The sequence below is a fragment of the Ictidomys tridecemlineatus genome, chromosome 1, assembly GCF_052094955.1.
Source record: "Ictidomys tridecemlineatus isolate mIctTri1 chromosome 1, mIctTri1.hap1, whole genome shotgun sequence".
NCBI lineage: Eukaryota > Metazoa > Chordata > Mammalia > Rodentia > Sciuridae > Ictidomys > Ictidomys tridecemlineatus.
In genome coordinates this window covers 103,811,369-103,831,635 of record NC_135477.1, presented here as the reverse complement: position 1 = coordinate 103,831,635, position 20,267 = coordinate 103,811,369, and the positions used below count along the sequence as shown (strand labels likewise).

Here is a 20,267-nt window from a genome sequence, read left to right as displayed (position 1 = left end):
ATATTAAGACTTTTCAAGTTTTCAGTAACTGCCACCAAATTGTCTACCCATCCTCAGAAAATTGCAGCTATTTTGTTTCCCCAGCCCTTTGAAAGTTCTGTCTTTCAAGATGCATGATTTTTAAATTTCAAAGTTAATCATTTGATGTTTACAAACTGACAGTATGACATACTTGGTAATATCTGTTGTGGGTGAAACATAGTGATGTTTTAGGATATCATGAAGTATTATCAAATGTTTTACTGTTTGCATCTGATATTGCCATAAGAAATGGCTTTGATTTTTTTTTCATTTCCTTATATAATTTATGTTTCTCCCAATATAGTGGGGGAAGTTTTTACTTTAGCAATCATAGATACTCTTTGAGATAATTACATTTTTTTCTAACATTTAAAAATAATTATGCTAGATATGAATTTGGTGTCAATATACCTTATATATAATCAGAGATATGATAAATTATTGTATAATGGTGTATTAAGAATTATAATGCAAAATAAATTTTAAAAAAGAAAAAAATAATTATGCTATTTATATAACAATTTACATATTTTGCTGTTCTGACATTTTTATGTACCAATGTTTATGGTCCTAATAATTTAGTGTTTTGGGATTTCCACCCTCATCTTTACATGCCTGCCTTCTTTAAAAGAACATTGCAAACTTCTCATGAAGCCTGGTGATGTGGATCTCTTTCTTTTTATGGGGCAATGCAGTGAGCTATTGACAAAGGGATAAACTGGTTTACTACCTCATCTAGTTCTTTTGTCCTAGAGGGACCTGATGTGTGTAGTGTTACCTCCTAGCAGAATTAAATAACTAACTAGAAGATAATCAAGCAGAAGTTCTATGATGTTAATTATCCAAATATAGTAATTGTATTAAATGTTCATATGTAAATCTCTGCCCCTTGTTTGATAGCAAAGTGATGTCTGAGTTTTAAATTTTCAAATAGTCAAAGAATATGAATACATAGGTTTATGTGAATACATAGGTTTATGTGAATACATAGGTTTATGTGAATACATAGGTTTATGTGAATACATAGGTTTATGTGAATACATAGGTTTATGTGAATACATAGGTTTATGTGAATACATAGGTTTATGTGAATACATAGGTTTATGTGAATACATAGGTTTGATGGCTTTGTTAATAGCCCAGCTGTACTATCCCTAGAAACATTTCAGTCTTATATTTCTTACAATCATAAATCAATTTATCTAAGAGGATTAACAGGCCCTCTTATTTATATCAGACATGCCAAGTGTCTTAGAAGTCAGAGCTATTTTGTTCTAATTTAGCTCTTGAGGTGCTTTACATATTGACACCTGTGAAGTCAGAAATAGTTTTACTTTATATACTAGGAAAAATTAGCAAATGAATTGAACTTGTGTGTAGAACCAATTTTTTTGGCATAGACCTTAACACAGAAATGTAATGTCAGAGCAGACATTTGGGGGGGGGAGGGAAAGATCTATGAAAATTAAAATACTAAGACCTTATTCATATTTATTCACTTTTAGGGGTACCTATAGCTTTGGCACAAGCAAAAAAACCACAAGTCTTTCAAAAATTGTTTGTATTTATGAAGATTGAATGCTGTAAAGTCACAAAGTTGTAGTTCCCATGAGAACCCTTAATTCTATTTCTTTGTTTCTTTGTTGTGCTGTAGCTAGTATCTGGGATTCTCTGGAGCTCTGAAAGCAGTGTATTTTTTTTGTGTGGATAGGACACTTGGGAAGCAATGTTTGCTATCCTGCTGGAGTATCAGAGCATCTGAGATTTTTCAGCCTTTTAGGATATCTATTGTGGCTGATTTGGCCCTGTACCTTTTTAATCTATACTTTGAGTTCAGGATGGTTAGAAATATTACCAATCTTTTTAATTGTTTTTCTAGATAGCTTATTTTGCTTTCATTGACATCAATACTAAAGTTCAGACCTGGAAGGCTTGTAACCCTTAGGTAAATACAAATGATTCAGAATCAGTGGAGTCACTTATGATTATCTATAGGGTGCTTGTTACTATTCTTTGACCATTTGAAAATTTAAAACTCAGACATCATTATGCTTAAGGAAGACATATGTGCTTATATCAAACAGAACAAGTAGGAGCAAGAGCTCCCCAGTGTTGTCCTTATATGACCAGAGCAAACACGTTTTGGTGCATACTATGTGCTGGGCCTTATGCCAAGCACCTTAGATGGGATATATCTGAACTTCACAACAGTCATATGTGATGGGTAATATTATTATCTACATTTTACTGGGAGGATACTGAGGATTGCTGAGGTTAGTTACTTGCTCAAGGTAATGCAAATGGTAGACTCTGGAGCCAAAATGAGAAACTGGGCAGTTCATTTCAGAGCCCATGATCAGGCACACTAGATGTGTTCAGTTCAGTTTTGCAAAATTTAGGCTGTTCCCTTTCCATCTGTGTGTAAAAGACAAGTTTATACTTTTTCTTCTCAAGCCATTAAGGGAGGGCTAACTTAGAAATGGAAATGGCAGGGGATTCAGTTTTACAGAAAGCATTCTTAAAAGGAGTGGGAACAGCAGGATGCCATTTCCTAGTTTCCTATCTTTAGTGTCAGCATTGATTCCCATTAAAAGGTGGCATGTGTGTTTCTGAACATGTCTTTGGTAATTGTCATTTTAGGTGTGATTGCATATTACATGTCTTATTGTTTCTCCATCTCTAATGTAGACCATGGCTTTATGCCTTTGATCCCACAGGCTTTTATGATGTTACCACAGTGGCTGCCTCAGCAGTCCCAGTCCCCCATCATCCAGTCCCTCAACCAGAGAAGCTCTGACTCTTTGTAATCCATGGTGGGTTTTCTCATAAGATTTATTTTGAGAAAAAAAAATACAAAATTCTGTATAGCTTAAGTGGGGGAGTTGAAAGTAATTAATGTTGAAAACAGAATTAAAGGCTAAATACAATTTCAAATCTACATGGGAATGTTTTTTAGATTTTTATCTATTTATTTTTATTTTTTAGTTGTAGATGGACACAGTATCTTTATTTTATTTATTTATTTTTATGTGGTGCTGAGAATCGAACCCAGTGCCCCACATATTATAGGCAAATGCTCCACCACTGAGCTATAACTGCAGTCCAGATTTTATCTATTGTTTATCTTGGTGAATTCATAATTTCTAATGGTAGTGTTGATGGGGTTTGGGTAAAACCATGTGTTTTGCAAAACCTAGGGCCTGGGCCACTTTTCAAAACCTCTGTTGATATTAAGGACTCTCATCTGTCAAGTTATAGTCTCTACCCACAGCTACAAAAAGACTGGAGGCACAGATTCTAGAACTGCCCATGTTTGCCAGCAATTCCTTCTAGTATCATGCAAGACAAGTTTCCTAAAGAATTAAGCTTATAATGTTATTCTTACACAATTCTCATGTTCTTTACAAGGTTTCCTTTAAAAAAAAAAAAAATGGAGCCCAAGACCACAAAAGTGCATCTCACTCTCAGGTGTCCACAGTCTTTCCTTTAAATGTGTACACTGCTCTATTGCTTGCTTCTCTGAATGAATCTCCTTGTGACAGCTTTCTTCAAGATTCCAGGGAAGCAAGAAGAGCAAATGAATTGAAAGTTGCCAGTCATATTTATTATTCATTTATTTATTTTGTAGAATTCAGGTTTGGGCTTTGTTTCTGAGAAACAAACCTTTGAAAAAAATAATTCTGCTTCCTAGTTGACCAAAATTACTAAATATAGAATTGTTTAGTGTTGTCTCCATAAGTTCTTTAAAATATGAAGTGGCTTTAAAGAAGCAGAGTCATATTTTCAAGTGGAATTTTTTTTGGAACCAGAATTTCTGTTAATATTTTCATAAGATGAGATACACTTTTAAAAAAGAAAAGCATATGATATAAATGTAAGTTCCACAAACCCAGGAAGCCACTTGGCCTGGGTTTGGGGGCTAAACATAGCACAAGAGAGGTCAGAAAGTTTCTTATCCTGACGTTTGTGCCACACAGCAGCAGCTGTATGAGCTTTCTTCCTCCTTTCATTTTACTTATATTTGCCTCTTCTGGGAAGTCCAGTTTTCCACAGACTCTTAAGTAATGCATTTCATTTTTATAAATTTATTTCTGAGTGAATTTAATCTATTCCAAGTTTCCAGATAAATCCAACAAATATTTATCAGATATCTGTTATGCCCCAAATATATATATAAAATATTTATAAGACCATGGTTCTAACCTCTAAAAACAGTCTAGTGAAAGAAAAATACACATAAATAAGTACTTTCGTGTACAGTGTAGTGAAGACAGTAGTAGAGGTGAAGAGACTTGGGGCGCCCATAAAAGGGACCCACCTCCCTGGGAAAGGAAAAGTTCCCTGAAAGAGGAAAGGATTCCTGATCTGAATTTTAAATGAAGGTTAATAAATTAGCAAGAGCTAAAACAAGACATAGAGACCCAGGCTAGTGTGTTTGGTGCCTAATGGCAAAATATTGTTTCTAAAACAAAATATAAGACAGAGAATAAGGCCCAGTTAAACTGGTTTAGTTGCAAGTGTGCTAGTCTATTGGGAAGGAACCTTATATATCCTATTAAAGGAGCATGAATACTGAAGAGAGAGACATGAAAAAGTAAATGATGCTTGGGATTGACATAAAATTGGCATTTTATGAAAACAATTTTTTAAAAAACTGAATGTTAGGGGATAACTGAAGAATGATTTAGAGGATGGGATTGAGAAGGGTCCAAAATGGAGGCTGAGGGCAAATTGTCCACAATGAGAAAAGGTAATATTGAACCAAAGCAGAGGTTGTAGATGAACATATACACTTAAGGAATAATTTAGGAGGGAAAGGCAGTAGGACTTATGATGACCTAGATTTTGAAAGGGCTGAGGTTGTATGAAAAAGAGAAGTCAAGGTCAACTCCTCAGGTTGTCAGTAATCTCAGTCACTAAGTGAATGGTGATTTGTTAACTGGGAAGTAGACAATGGGGCTCAGGGGTGGTTTTAAGGGTCTGATGATAATTTAGTTCATTTTTATACCAACATTGATTCTGTGGGTGGGAAGGGGAGTTACATTTTGGAAGTAACTGGTTAATAAAACAAAATGAAATTCAATTTTATGATAAGAGATGCTGAATTCCAATAGCCATTGAGGAGGTCCTTGTGCTTAGTCCAGCTATGACTACATTTTGAACAAACTACTGGCTTTCTCACTTTTCTTCCAAAAGCTACTTTAGCATTTGCTTCACTTTTGCATTCATTTTTAAACAGACGATTTCATTTTCTCATGCTCCATGAGCCAAATATTTTTCCCCCAATACAGTATCTCTAGTATCTGTTACTTGCATCTTTCCCCTGCCAAAAATTGTCATCCCCACTTTTTTCCTGGAAATACCCAGCTACAAACCAACTCACACCCAACCACCTGGTTTCTTCTAAATAATTTTTAGCCATGAAGCTACAAAATGAGTCATAACAAAACTAACTTTGAAGCCCCCTTTTAGCTGGTGAAACCAACATTGGTTAATTGTTTTTTAAAAATAAAAGGTGAATTCAGCTAATTAATAAATTCAGTTATATTAAGGGACTTATCACATCCAAAATATATTAATTTATTCATTCAATCTCATATGTTTATGTAAAAATGCATATGTCTATCTATGTACACACACAATTGGCAAAACACCTTACAGTCATCTTTTACTTCTTTTATTCCTCACATTTAATATGTCTAGAAATTCTGCTATCTCTAATTGAAAAATAAATACCTTTCTCTCTATTTCCTGGACCTAGCTACTATCATCTCATGTCTGGATTTCTATTACATATGTGCAACAATAGCAGGGATTTTTGTGAGGTTTATTCAGTTGTATATTGCAGAAATTTAAACATTGCCCAGCACAGTAGCACTTGGTTAATATATCTAGAATAAATAAATTAAATGAATCAATTAGTTAATCAACATCACCTCATCTGACACACCAGAAGGCTGGCTTTGTATTAATTGAGTAATTATATTCAGAGAGCCAACAATTATTCGGCAGTTTCTTCAGTTTCATTTATATAGCAATTTGGGTGTACTTGATTTTTAAAAATGAGTACTTGTCTTCCATAGATGTTATTGCTTACTTATAATTTCAAATAAAATTAGTTTTGAAATGTTGCCACCCATGTTTTCTCCAAAAGGGTCATAAATTTCAAAGAATACATCAGAAATGAGAGTGCTATTCTAAGGAATCATTTTTCCAGTAACTCTGGATCCTACCAAAATCAGGGAAGAGCTCATTATTGGGCTGTTCTGCTCTCCAATCCAGAACTACTTAAGAAATTCTAATATTGGATCTCACAGAGCTATATGAAGAACAACAAGGAAAGCTATTTTGTTTTACTTTATAAACATCTTACTAAAAGGGAAGAACTCAAAGAAATAAATGGACTTATTTTGTCCTGAATTATTTATGTTAATTGCTACATGAACTGAATTTTTTTGGATAACTGCCAATATTTCTCTTTGTGCTAGATGAAGTTGGCATTTTGTACTACTCTCCTCAGCAAAGTATCTCTCTCATATGAAATTCCAGATGTAGAAACACATGCAAGAAAGTATGTTGGAATCTCTCCATTTCCCACCCTTCTTATCTTCAGAAATACTTAGTTAGCTCTTACTGATCTCTCTAATTTTTAACTTTTTTTTGTTGCTGGTGAAGGATGCCCTCTTCTTCCTACTCCTCCCCCAGCATTTGTTTGCACATCTGGGCTGATCTGAGAGGTTTTTATTTTCCTTCTCTAAACCTATAATGTCAGTTGGGCCTTAATGTTATAACTGCTGCTCTAGTTTGAAAAATAGGACTTGTGGGTTTCAGGTTGAGGTTTCTATTTTCTGTTCTGATTCTAGATTATCTATTCTGTACCTACCATGTACAGTCTGAATGGTACATGCAAATATATTTTTCTAGCTTAACTGTATTTTCTAGATTGTTAGGAAATTAGAATTATCAAGAATCTGGAAAGAATTTGAGTGTGCAGTTGAATGATAGATAAATTAGCCAAATAATTTTAAGAGGCAAGCTGGCTTTCTAAGATAACTGGAGGGGTGGAGGAGATGGGTTCTGAGGTCATACAAATTGGGAAAAACTACTAAGTTAAAAGGACCTACAGCAAAGAAAGTCATTTTGTTTAACCTGGCATTTCCCAAATTTATTTGAAGGTAGAATTCCCTTTTTACATAAGGAAACTTTTCAGCATGCTTTGGAAATATTGGTGGAAAGAAAGCAGACACTTCAGTTCTAGCCTTGGCCTAGACATTAATCCACATTTTCATTCATTCAACAAATATGTATTGAGTGACAACTTTGTGCCAGTACCATTGGAGATGCTGGCAATACATTCAGGAAACACAATAGACAAAGGCCTCTGTCTTTGCAGAGCTTATATTTGGTGGGGGAAGAAAGACCATAAACATAACATGTGACTATTATGGTAATGAGTATTTTGGGCAACCATGGAGCAAGGTAAGGGGACTGAGAGTCTAGGGATTACAATTTATAATATGGACATAACCTTTAGCAAGTCACTGAGCCTCTTTGTCCCCAGTTTATAAAATGAAGAAGTTAAACTAGGTGAATTTAGCTCTCCTGTTCCTATAGGTCTACTTTAAGACCAGGAATTATATCAAACTATAATATTACTGGTTCATGAGTATCTCATTGAACATTTATAGTTACCTTAGCAGAAAAGTTGGATATTAAAGCTCATAGAATTGCTGCTAAAGAAGAGCTCTGTCACTTCAATCATTTATAATATTCACAAAATAACAAAGCTTTTAAATAAATGGGAGAAGAAACACTACTGGCCCTATTTTTAATTTAGTGTATACCTCAATCCAATACTGAGTATTATTGGACTTAAGGGTAGGAAACCTCTGCAGGAAAGGTGCCGACTGCTTTTAAGCAGATGTTAGCATACACTTTTAAGCAGATGCAAAAGTTGCAGCAGCATGCACGTTGCACTTCTGCCCTGGATCCTTATGTAAATAGCAGGTCTGTGACTTGATGTCGAAATGACCTTTCAGACAGTATTCCATTGCCACATGCCTGAGCTTGTATCCGAGAATAATTAGAAGCTTTGACTTACACATCTTGGTATACGGTATACAGTGTTTATGTTAATTATAAATGTCTGAAAGTTTCCTGAAACTTTGTCTTTGTAGCTTTTTATCAAAGACAGACTGGTGTTTGGGAGGAGAACTGTGGATTGTGGTCCTAAACCTTTGATTTTCGGTCTCTCATTTTTGGAATGAAAATTAAAATCTGCTCTTCCAGTTACCTACACAGGGTGATATATTTTTGTTTCCTTCAGCTTGAATAAGAAACTGTTTGGAATAAGACAATCTTTAATACTTTCTAAGTAATATTTTCTTGTTAAGTTACCCATTAGACACAAAGTTTATTTATACCAATATCTAAGCATGTCTTCAAGAGTGAAATGGATATAAAGAGTAGCACTATGTTTATAACTGGTAAGTCTGTATAACAAACACTTTGGCTCACTCAAAGAGCAAGCCACTCGATAAATGGGAAAAGCAGGTTATAGGACAGGTGAGGGAGAGGAGGCTTCACAACTAAACTAGGAATCTCAGAGTAGACCAGAGCCTGTTTGTCCCCAATTTATAAAATGAAGAAGTTAAACTAGGTGTTGAAGGCTGCACCTGGGGTATCTTGAGATGTTATCTAACCCAGAGCATTACGGATATCTAGAGTGTCAGAGGAACTTGTGGATATGCATCTGTGATGCCCTCTGAGATATATGGGAGTCTGTTCCACAGCTTGTGTAGGTGGTTTTTTCTTCCAAATGGTCACAAAGCGTGTTCTGAAAAACTGCCCTTCAAATTTATGGACTATAGGGATGAGGAAGTGAAAATGTACTGGTTAAGGTGGGCCTAAGATCAGCTTTTGGGAACTGGGCTAACTACCATGGGAAATTAATTTTGAGGTCTGATTTAGAAACAGTCTTGGAAGAACATCCCTTGGTAAGATATAGGAACTTCTCAATTTTAGGTATTTTAAGCTTTTCCAATAGGTCAGTGGGAATGTCTTTATATTTAGGGACTCAGGATTTACTTGAAACTTTTAGCTAAATAACTTAAGTTTTATAACTTCCAATTAGAAGAAAATGAAAAGTTAATAAATGCACATGAGCCTTATTTAAAGGATATTTAGCCATTCTATGGCTCATGATGCTTCATATTTGCTTTTCAATTACCTCTGATTGGAATTTACAGAACTAGAATAGATATCTCAAATAACTTAAAGTGGCCTCTTTCATTTGAAGTAAAATGGGCACTTTAAGAAGTCAATGAAGTCAGAATTTTGACTTTTCTAAGGGACTGATTGATGTCTGATTCTTTATGACTAATACAAGATCTCTTAGCCTCAGCCTGACATACTGTACTGGGTAACTGTGTTATGGGGGCTATGCTCAGGATTTACTTGAAACTTTTAGCTAAATGACTTAAGTTTTATAACTTCCAATCAGAAGGAAATGAAAAGTTTTACACTGTAGGGTGTAAGACTTTTTTTTTTTTTTAGTTGTAGATGGGCACAATACTTTTATTTTATTTATTTATGTGGTGCTGAAGATCCAACCTAGTACCTCACAAATGTGAGACAAGCACTGTACCACTGAGCGACAACCCCAGCCCTTCAAGAGGCTTTTTAAAAATGAGAATATGAAAGTCCCCTTTGTCCATCAAGCCAGACCTTAATCTATTGAGAAATGTACTTCATACAAGATATTTTTGTGATAGAACTCTCCACATTTACAAAAGACTCTAACTACATGTGTTTTAGTTAAAAACAATAATAAAATGGAAAAAAAATGTTACCATAAAAGTATAAATGTGACTAAGTTTGGAGGATGAAATAGGAAAAATCTAATGCTTAATATAAAGATATGTTAAGAGCTTTCCCATGACTTGTCAGTAAACATCTAAGCTAAAGAACTCTAGTAATTAAGTTAACAGTTTTCAATGAAAGAATAATTCATGTTTGTAGAATTTTAGCACAGACTTCAGTCATTCTTTTAAAAAATAGAAAAAAAAATTAAGGTTCTTTTTTTTTAAGTTGTAGATGGATATGATACCTTTATTTTATTTATTTATTTTTATGTGGTGCTGAGATTCAAACCAGTGTCCAGTGCCTCACATGTGCTAAGCAAGTGCTCCACCACTGAACCACAACTCTAGCCCCTTTAAGGCTCTACTTTTAAAAAAATACAGCTTAGAATTTCCCAAATGGGGTGACCTTTTATACTTTGATGGGTAAAGTATTGCTTTATTCCCCCAACCTGAACTTCACAGAAGAAATCTTTCCACCTAAACTGAATCCAAAGTCTGACTTGGAGATGAAACCTCAACCACTGTGAAAATCTTCCCAACTAGATTCTGCAGATTGAGATGGAAAGTTGTGAGGAAGATGGATGGAAGTTCAGGGAGTGAGGGTGGGGAAGGGATTTCAGCTGTCCACACCTTTCCTACCTGTTTGCCTCCTCTCCAAGTCTTAGGGAGGCTCTGGGATATATCCTTCTTGACCAGCAGCATTTCCCTGTTCTTGGGAAAACCAAAACATGTATCAGGGAAAGCTGTTAACACCAGCATAGAGATGGACTTTAAGTTCTCTTGTGTTTGCCACAAGCATTTCTTTAGCTCCTGCTATTTTCCACTGCTGTAGGATCAAGTTGCCAGTGTGGGTGCAGACTAGGTGTGGAGTTTGAACTCCCAGTAAGACAGCCTAATGACTACCTACAGACAGTACATTAAGACTTGTTCACAAAGTTAGAGCATTTTAGAACTGGGGGAAATTGGAGGAATTAAATAGTGATTGTAGTGCTCCCAAAACATTGTTTATAGATTAGATAATAAAGGTAGAGACTTATTACTCAGAAATTGGGGTTAATTTAAAATAGGGAGACAAAGATAGTTTAAATTCATAGATAATAGAGGCACTATGGATTATTACCTAGCTCTTGGCACTTCATAAAACTTGACCTTTTAAACTCTGAGTCTTTGAATTTCCTTTGGAAATATTTGTTTCTTTGACTTATTTCATCTCCTTTTTTATTCATTCCTTCAACAGATATCTCTTGCATGTCTAGTATATGCCACATAGTGCACACTCTCTCCCTTCTACTTTTCTTCACTCTCTTCTAGAGAGTTAGAGATGTTGACTCCAAGTCTTTCTTGTAGGTCAAAGTTTGTGACTCTTTAGATGGGTTAAGGCAGAGATTACAGAGTGTCCTCTACAAGGGCAAAGACCATAATTTTTTTTAATTCTAATTTGTTATATATGACAGTAGAATGTGTTACCATTCATATTACACATATAGAGCACAATTTTCATGCTCTATATGCAAAGTATATTCACGTCATTTGCATATTTATACATGTACTTAGGGTAATCATATCCATCTCATTCTACCATCTTTTTAACCCCCATACCCCCTCCCTTACCCTTCTACCCCTTTGCCCTATCTAGAGTTCTTCTAATCCTCCCATGCTCCCTCTCTCAACCCTACTATGAATCAGCCTTCTTATATCAGTGAAAACATTCGGCATTTGTTTTTTGTGTGTGTGATTGGCTAACTTCACTCAGCATTATATTCTCCAGCTTCATCAATTTACCTGCAAATGCCATGATTTTATTCTCTTTTATTGCTAATACATGTTTGTTCTCACTAGCACATTCATGATCTGACACACACCTGGTAGCCAGTTAGCTTTTTATCTTCCAATAATAGAAAGAACAGATTTTGAGACGAATGAGTATTTAACCTCTCTCTACTTATATACTAAATTACCAAGACTCTGTGTGTTTGAGGGCTGGAGAGTGGGAAGTAATACTTTACATACTTGTCAATAAACCCTCTTTTTAATCATCACTTAACACCAATGAAGCCTCTGCAGAACAAATATAAGAAAAGTTTCAGGTGTTGAGGTGAGTGAAGCAGTTGAAAGACAGGAAGAATATTCCAAAACTTGTACACAGATTTATTGATCTCCTCCCATATTCCAAGAAATGTGCCTGATACAGGGCCTTTATCATCTAGAGAAACATTGTTTCTTCGCTTATGGGGTTTTCCATCTAGTAAGGAAACCAGCCTTGAGCAAGACCATAGAAAACTCATCTATAGATTCTACACCATTGCCTGGGGCTCAGCCAGGGAGTGGCTTGCAGAATCTTCTCTGTAGACTGCTGACCCTGTTGTATAAACATGATGATGAATCAGGGAATAGTGAGGCAGGGAGAAACGCCCTAGGTGCATTTTGCCTTTGAATGTAATTATGATATTAACCTTGTGCTGCTAGTTATTCTTCTTCAAGAAACAAAAATTAATGAAATGTGTTTTTATTAAGAGAGCAAAAGATTGTATATGGACTGTATGTCAGAGACTATTTAAATATCTTGCAGTCGTTCATCAGGGGCACATATCAAAGAGAAAACGTTTAGCTCAAAGGAGAAAGAGTTTTTTTAGCAAATTCACTAATATGACTTCCATGTGAATTGTAATCATTTGCTAGTTTGAAATGAAGAGTTCCTCTTATAAGCTAATTACTAAGCAGAAGTGATTACTGATATGTAAGGGTAGAAAATAGAAATAAGAATTGGTGAGTTATAGCCATACTTGTCAGACTCCTTGAATTAATTATTTGATCATTTAAATGCTGTAAAGATGTATATCAAGGGGGTTAAAAATGATCCACTTGAAAAACCAGTAAGTCAATTATAAAGTCTTCTCTGGCAAATTAATAATTTGAGGTCTCTTTCTCCCCCTTCACCCCTTTCAGCTTGTCAAAATTCCCAAAAGTGATCCCCTCAATGAAGTACATAACTTTAACTTCTATTTGTCAAATGTGGGCAAAGACAACCCTCAGGGCAGCTTTGACTGCATCCAGCAAACATTCTCCAGGTAAGTACTTTTCAAGGTATACTGAAGGGAAAATTTTCACTTAAGAGAGTTTTTAAAAAATTAATTAAATACACATTAGTCATTCCATAAATATTTATAGAATTGAATTGCAGAGCTAAGCACACTTACACACTTAAATTTATATTTTTCACTGGAATACAATCACAAAAATTCTTAGATTCTTGCCCTGGATAAGGGTGGATTTTAAGGTTAAAAAAAATGTTTCCTTATAAAATAAGAGTTTTTAAATAAAAATAATTTTGAAGATTTTTTATAAAGATTTTATTCATTACATTTTAATAAGAGTGTCTAATATTGTATTTAATATTTATACTCAGTGGAATAGGCACTTTTCCTGGTTAAAAAATAAATTAATTAAAAATGGAGAGAGGAAGACAAGAATGCATACTCACCCCAAAGTGAAGCACTTATCTGCTTAGATCCTCTGGAAACAATAACCTTTTTGTTTTGCTTTACTTTACTTTGGTTGTTCCTGATTCAAGAATGTGCCTTTGCGCAGGGGGGATTTGTTCTGTCCCTCCACAGATACAAGGAAGGCTGGGGGGCTGTCCTTTCTTTGAGGTGTGAGGCTTTAACAGTATCAGTCCATCCTTGTGGCTCATGAGTGCAATACTTGAAACTGTGTAAGTACTTGCTGTCCATGCAAAATGGGAGAAAAGTTGTGACTCAAGCAGGAACAGAAGGCAGTGATTCAAAATAAGACATGTTACTGAAAAGTTCTAAATTTCTCTTCTCATTTAAAATGACTAAATCTTTTTTTTAAACCTTAATATGTTGCTTTCCCTGAGTATATTTTAATTTTTTCCTTTCTGAAAATTACTCCCTCTAAACATGTTTTTTATATCAATTTCATGAATTATAGATCATCATAGCCTTTTCTATACTGTTCAATTTGATGGCTACATGTAGCTGTTTACATTTCAATTGGTAAAAGTGAGGATGAGGTAATATTTACATTTCCATTGTTCATTCTTTTTTAACTAAAAATGCAAGTTTAATATCATCATTCACAAAGGTAATGAAAGGATTTATAAAAAGTATTATTTCATGGAGATTATGGGTTATAGGGAGCAATATTAGGACATAAGTTTAAAGGCAGCTGAAATGACTATGATCTTCTCAATTCTTTCTCTTTTTTTCATTTTTTTTTATTAGTTGCACATGACAATACAATGATCTTGGCATATCATACATTTAAATCAATTGGATATAATTTCTCATTTTTCTAAGTGTACAGGTTGCAGAATCACATTGGTTATACAGACATGTATATACATACAGCAATACTAGTGTCTATTTTATTCTGCTGCCCTTCCTATCCTCTCCCCCTCCCCTCCCCTCCCATCACTTCTCTCTACCTCCATTGTTCATTCTTACTGATTGCATTTTAACCAGCTCAAAAACCACATTTGACTATCCTAGGGACAGCATAGATATAGTACATTTCTACCACTGCAGAAAGTTTTGTGGGACAGCCCAGTGATATGTGTAGTATCACCAAATACAAGGGTCCTATCTGAGAAGTGAGTTTGGGTGCTTATTTTTCATAGTGGGATCATGTAAGCCAACCCCTTCACTTAATAGGTGAGCTGCCCAAGGCACAGAGCTGGCTAGTTAGTGACTAGACAAAAGGGAAACCAAGTCCCAACTCCTAGTGCAGTATTCTTTAGACAACACAGGCCACACTAGACTCATTGTGGTGCCATCATCTGTGATGATTGTTTTATTAAAATAGGACATTTTGACATCAGATTGAACTCTGTGTCCCCTTAGGATTCTGATTAAGGAATTTAATCCCTTCTTCAAAACTGGTCTTATCATAAAAAGGAATATGGTCTCGCTCTTAGGTCATAAATAACCCTTCATGTTTACTTCTACTTATTTGGAGAAAGATTTAAGGTCAATTATAAAACTATCCATCATGCATCAAAAGAATAGAAACAGTTGTGAGAAAATTGGGGCAAATATATTAGTATCCATTCAGTGATTCAAGGAGCATTGTAAAATGATGTGGTATGGAAATAAATTGAAATCCCACTGTGAAAATAAGTAAGCACCCAAACTCACTTCTCAGACTGGAAGCAAATTTATCCATAATATGGCTCCTTTCTTTCTATTTAATATTTTCCTCATGCATCTTGTCTCTCCTATAATAGTGCAAGCTCTTCATGTGTCCTTTTACTAGTTTCTTAGTGTCAGCTGGGTTCAAAATGAATGCCCAGCAAATTGATCTTCAACCAATATGGATTAACTAGTCTCTTTCCTGATCTGTTTTTTTAAACCTTCCAAACCTCACTTCTCTCATTTACAAAATGGATGAGACTTCATAGTCTAAATTACCTTTCAAAACCTCCTTAAATCTTTCTATTCACAAGCTTAGTGAAAATATATAATTTGGAGCACTGGGCATACAGTAATATCTACTCAAGTACAGGAAGCAGTGAGCTAAGCCAAAGAATGATGAACAGAACATTTATATACATATGTCCAAGTGTCTAATTTCCAAGGTAGCTCAGTTAAGAAAGGACCAGTGAAGAATTTTATCTAGAGGACCCTCTGACTTACAGGGATTGGCACCTGTTTTCATGTAAAAATCTGTTCCTTGACCTTGAATGGTGTAAGCAGTAACTTAATTATGATTAGCAATAGGTTCAGCTTACTCTGTGAATTACTTAGCAGATAACAGGGAGAGATGTTAAAACACAAACTTCCTGCCATCAGACCGTCAGTATACTGTAGTTGTTTCCTCTCTATCTTCCCCCTCCATCCTGCTTCCCCTGAGGGTTATACCTCCTTGTCCTCTTTCACTGGTTTTTCAGCTCAAGTCTGTCTTACTAAAAGAGAAAATAAAAAGCCAAAACAACCTCCCTTACATTTACTTCTTGACACAAAGTCTGGCTTCAGCCCCCACCATTCCACTAAAACATCCCCTCAAGAGGGCTGTGACCTCCTTGGCCCTAAACCCAGTGGATACTTACAGATTCCTTATCATTCTGACTTATGACTAGCATTTCATTTCATATGGCCACTCTCCTGTTTGAAGTACTCCATTACAATGGCTTCCATGATATAGTACTTTTCTGTTTTCCTCTTCAGCTATGTTTTTTTTCAGTCTCATGAGGTCTCTCCCGGCTCTTGCTTAAATAATAATATTCTTCACAGCTGGTTCTCTTCTGATACTCCTTCTGGCCTTCCTTCTGTCGATGTCTTCAACACTGAATTCATTTCTCTACCAATGGTATCCCTAACCTACCCTTCTTTTGAGTTCAGTGTCTCAGTAAAGAGCAGCTCTATATACCAAGTAATCTGGCATGATCTTTAATGTCTTCCTCTCTCTAATCACTGACCAAATCCTGTCAATCCTATATTCTCACTATCTCTGGATTCTTGATACCCTTCTGTGTTTTTCCCTGCCCTACTCTGGTTCAGGCCATCACCTCCTGCCTGTAGTTCTTCAGTAGCCTTAAATGGTCTCGGCTTTCATTCTTGCATCCTTCTTGCTCCCCATCAATTCTCCATCTAGATTGATCTTCCTATAATACAAATGAGGTATTTTCTCTGTTTTCAACCTGGTATTTTTTAAATAAGTCCAATATCCATAAATCCCCCAAAGCCCTACGTGATCTATTTCTCCTTCTGTCTCCTTTCTAGCTCTCTGTGGCCAAACTGAAAGCCTTCTTATTTGCCTTGGGCTGACGCAGGTTGTTTTATTCTCCTAGAACACTTTTGTTCTTCACCCCCCCTTATCCAGTCATCTTTCTAATCAGCTCAGACATCAAGTGAAATGTCTCTCCAGAGGGTCCCCTGCTTCCTGGAATTTTTCACACTGTGTTGCAATTTCTAGTTTACTTATTCTTGTCACCCATTAGAGAGCTCCTTGAATGAAGGACCATGTTTGTCAAGTCCTTGTCACAGACTCCGCCTCTCATGTTGCCTGGCATACAGTTCCTGCCCAATAAATATTTATGAGATGAAAGAACTATTTTTTTAAAAAAGCATTTGTAAATACAGTTATTAGCAATTTACAAAATTTTAATCAATACTTATTTCTTAGTATCATATAACAAAGTTATTTTCAATTCAGTTTGGAAATAAAGGATCAGAGCTAGAGTGTTATTTTCATTACTTTTATATTCCAATTTATAATATTTTCTTTTAAAACCCCAGTTATAACTATTATCAAGATTCCCCTAATATTAGCATATTACTTTGAAACAAAGCTGTCTTGGCCAATGTTAATATTTGTGTTGTTCCAATAAGAATTTTTAAAATATTTCTGCAAAAAAATAATTTTCCCTGTATTTTCTTTAATATTTATTATAGAGAGATTTAACAAGGTAGTAAATGTAAATTCTGCAAATTTGGGGTAAGTTTAGTCTTATAATGCAAAAGTAAGCTCTGATATTAGCCTTAAAATTAATACCTTATTAAAAATAAAAAGAATTATGGTTTGTTTTATCCAGTCATCTGTAAAGCATTCACATTATAGTTCCACTAAAATTAAATTTTTAAACATTTCTCATGTTGGTGATTGGTAATTTTTGAAATAGTTGATTATTAAATGAAAGTAGAACTGTAGTGTTCATTAAGACTCTGGTCTTCAAATAGTTTTTGTTTTAAAAAATTCATGGATTTGGTCTCTGAGAGCTCATTTTACCCTTTCTGTATAGAACATGGAAAAAAATTGTGATATGAAATGAAGAAGAGGAACTTAAATATTTTAAATAATTTTTACATTTAAAATTAATATTAGTTGTTTTAGAATTGCAAATTTATTTGGGCTGCTGTTGTTGGGATAATAAAATCTTGCTTACCTTTATTGTACAAAATAAGGGTCATCTCTGACAAAGCCACTGTCTTACTTGACAGCTCTGGAGCCTCCCAGCTCAATTGCCTGGGATTTATACAAGATAAAATTACAGTGTGTGCAACAAATGACTCATATCAGATGACAAGAGAAAGAATGACCCAGGCAGAGGAGGAATCCCGCAACCGAAGCACAAAAGTTATCAAACCCGGTGGACCATATGTAGGTTTGTATAGATATCTTTCTTCTTCTTGCTGATTGATTGGAGTAATTCAAGATCGCTGTAGGTAAATGTGGGTAATATTAATTTAATGAAAACACAAACTAGTTTTCAGAACATTTTGTATAACGTGGTCAAAGAAAGGTCATCTGTTTTCTTCAGACTGCTAGTTAGTTGAATAACATATTTTAAAGTTTTATGACTTTACTGAATCTGGAATCCTCTGTTGCCTATTTATTATTATTTTACAGTACTGGGTTCTAATCAGTGGTACCGTTGTGTTTTCTTTGTCATTGGATGATGTAATTTCTATGATGGACAGTATAGTTCTTGTTTTGCACTTTTGTAGGGATTTTTTTTTTAACAGTAAAAGCTATTTTGAACTTCTGAGTTGCTGACCTCGCTGTTGCAGATTTTTCTTGTATTTTCAGAGGATCTTTAAACAATGAGGAATTTTTATTACAAGACTATAAAATGTGCTTATGGCAAAGCATTATAGCAAAGAATTAGGGGGATGAATCTTTGGTACCACAATTAGATCCTCATACTCATCTATCCATTAATTAAGAGCCTGGACCATGCCCATCACCTTTATCATTAGCTCACTCAAATATGCATCAGATCGAAAGGAAGTAAGACCAGACCAGCAAGATGAGTCTTCTTTATGAGCAGTGCCTTGAAAAACTTTGAGGAGTCATTCACAGTGACTATTAACAGTAGTAGAATGATCAAGAGTGAAGATGAGCTTTTTGAGTCCTTGGTGGGTTTCATATTGCAAGTCACCATAGTAAATGATAAAAGTATATTAACTTAGAAATTTACATTCTAACAAAAATAGTCTCTTGAAGAGTCAATTCCTTAATCAACATCTTTCCAGGTTTGATATAGTTCTACTTCTGTATTTTTCTGTAGCTGATCCAGCTATAATACATTCAACTTCTAAAGGCTCCACTAGTGATTCTAATAAGTATTTCTTTGGAATAAGGCCAATGCTCCTGGGACTTGGTGCTTAGCTTAGATACATTTAGTTTGGTTTAACAACAATTCATGGCTTCCCCAGGTATCTATACCCATGGGGCTGGGTTCCCTGCCTAGTAAGTTACCAACAATGAGACTTTATACCTTCCCTTTCCTACTGAGTGAGGTAACAACTTCCAGCCTCCTTTCATTCTCCTTTCTTCTCATAAGTGACTTAATTAGCTTTCTGTGCTAGTAGGCTAAATCTCAAGCTATTTTTAAGATGCACAAGATCTCTCATTACATTTAAGTACTAACTATGAATTATCTGCCTGCTTAAAAGTGTTGTTTGATTCTGTCCCATACCAACATTTTATAAACAGTGAGGCAAATTGATATGTATGACAAAAGAATAGTAGACTCAAATCATGAAAATGATTTTTCCCCTCCCAATATAAATAGCTGAAAACTCTCACCTTGATTTATTCCAAAACTTGAAAATCATCAATGATTACATAGATTGGTCAGGTGTTTACTTATAACTTATACAACAAAATTTTCAACACCCAAAATCCCAGAGACCATACACTTCCTAATGGGATTAGGAATTTTTGAACTCACAGGATTTCTTGTAAGCATTGCAAATAATTTATATACATTTGGAGTAACTATATGAAATTTGAGCTTACTAAAATTTATGTCTGAAGCATTCTATCTCCCCATTCTAAGAAGGGCTATCCTCCCCTCTGAGCCCTGCAGTGATCTCTGCCAGCCCAAATGTCCTATTCAGCCTCATCCTGTTTGCTTTGTCCTCAGTGCCCTGGCACTGACTGTCATAGCACAGTGTTCTTCCTTGACCTTAATATTGTCATTAACCTTTGCATCCTTTTATTCTATAGATCACATGATCCCAGATCCTTTTAACTTTTCTTAATATGGCCCATATCCCCACCCTTTAATTACTTTTAGTGTTCCCTCTGGCCTGCCTCCAATTCTTCACCTCAGAGTTCAAAACTGGACATACTTCTCTTAATAAAAGTCTAATCAATTTTGAAGACTCTAGTATCCTAATTGGATTGTCTGTTGTTTGTTTTTGGTTTTTTTACTGTACTTAGTTTTGTCAAGTTTTGATCTTTTGCATTTAACTGTATCCATTACCACTTCTTTTCCACATGTTTCTTTCCAACTAAGCAGCTTGGTTTGTATCTTCCTGCTTTTTTCTGAATCTCAGAAGTATCCAATTAATTTTGTTCTTCACTTACTGAGTGCTTTCCCTCACCCTCCTTAATTTCATTGGGTTAACACATATT

At 35.1% G+C, this 20,267-nt stretch overlaps 1 protein-coding gene across 1 annotated transcript in view; it reads left to right on the top strand.

Annotated features, from left to right (window-relative positions):
- Positions 1-20,267, top strand: part of Ell2 (elongation factor for RNA polymerase II 2) — a 78,244-nt gene that overhangs the window by 32,668 nt on the left and 25,309 nt on the right. Inside the window, exons 3-4 of the mRNA XM_005326147.4 lie at positions 12,831-12,952; positions 17,843-18,006. Coding sequence (XP_005326204.2) covers positions 12,831-12,952; positions 17,843-18,006 — 286 coding nt within the window. The remainder of the gene's footprint in view (positions 1-12,830; positions 12,953-17,842; positions 18,007-20,267) is intronic.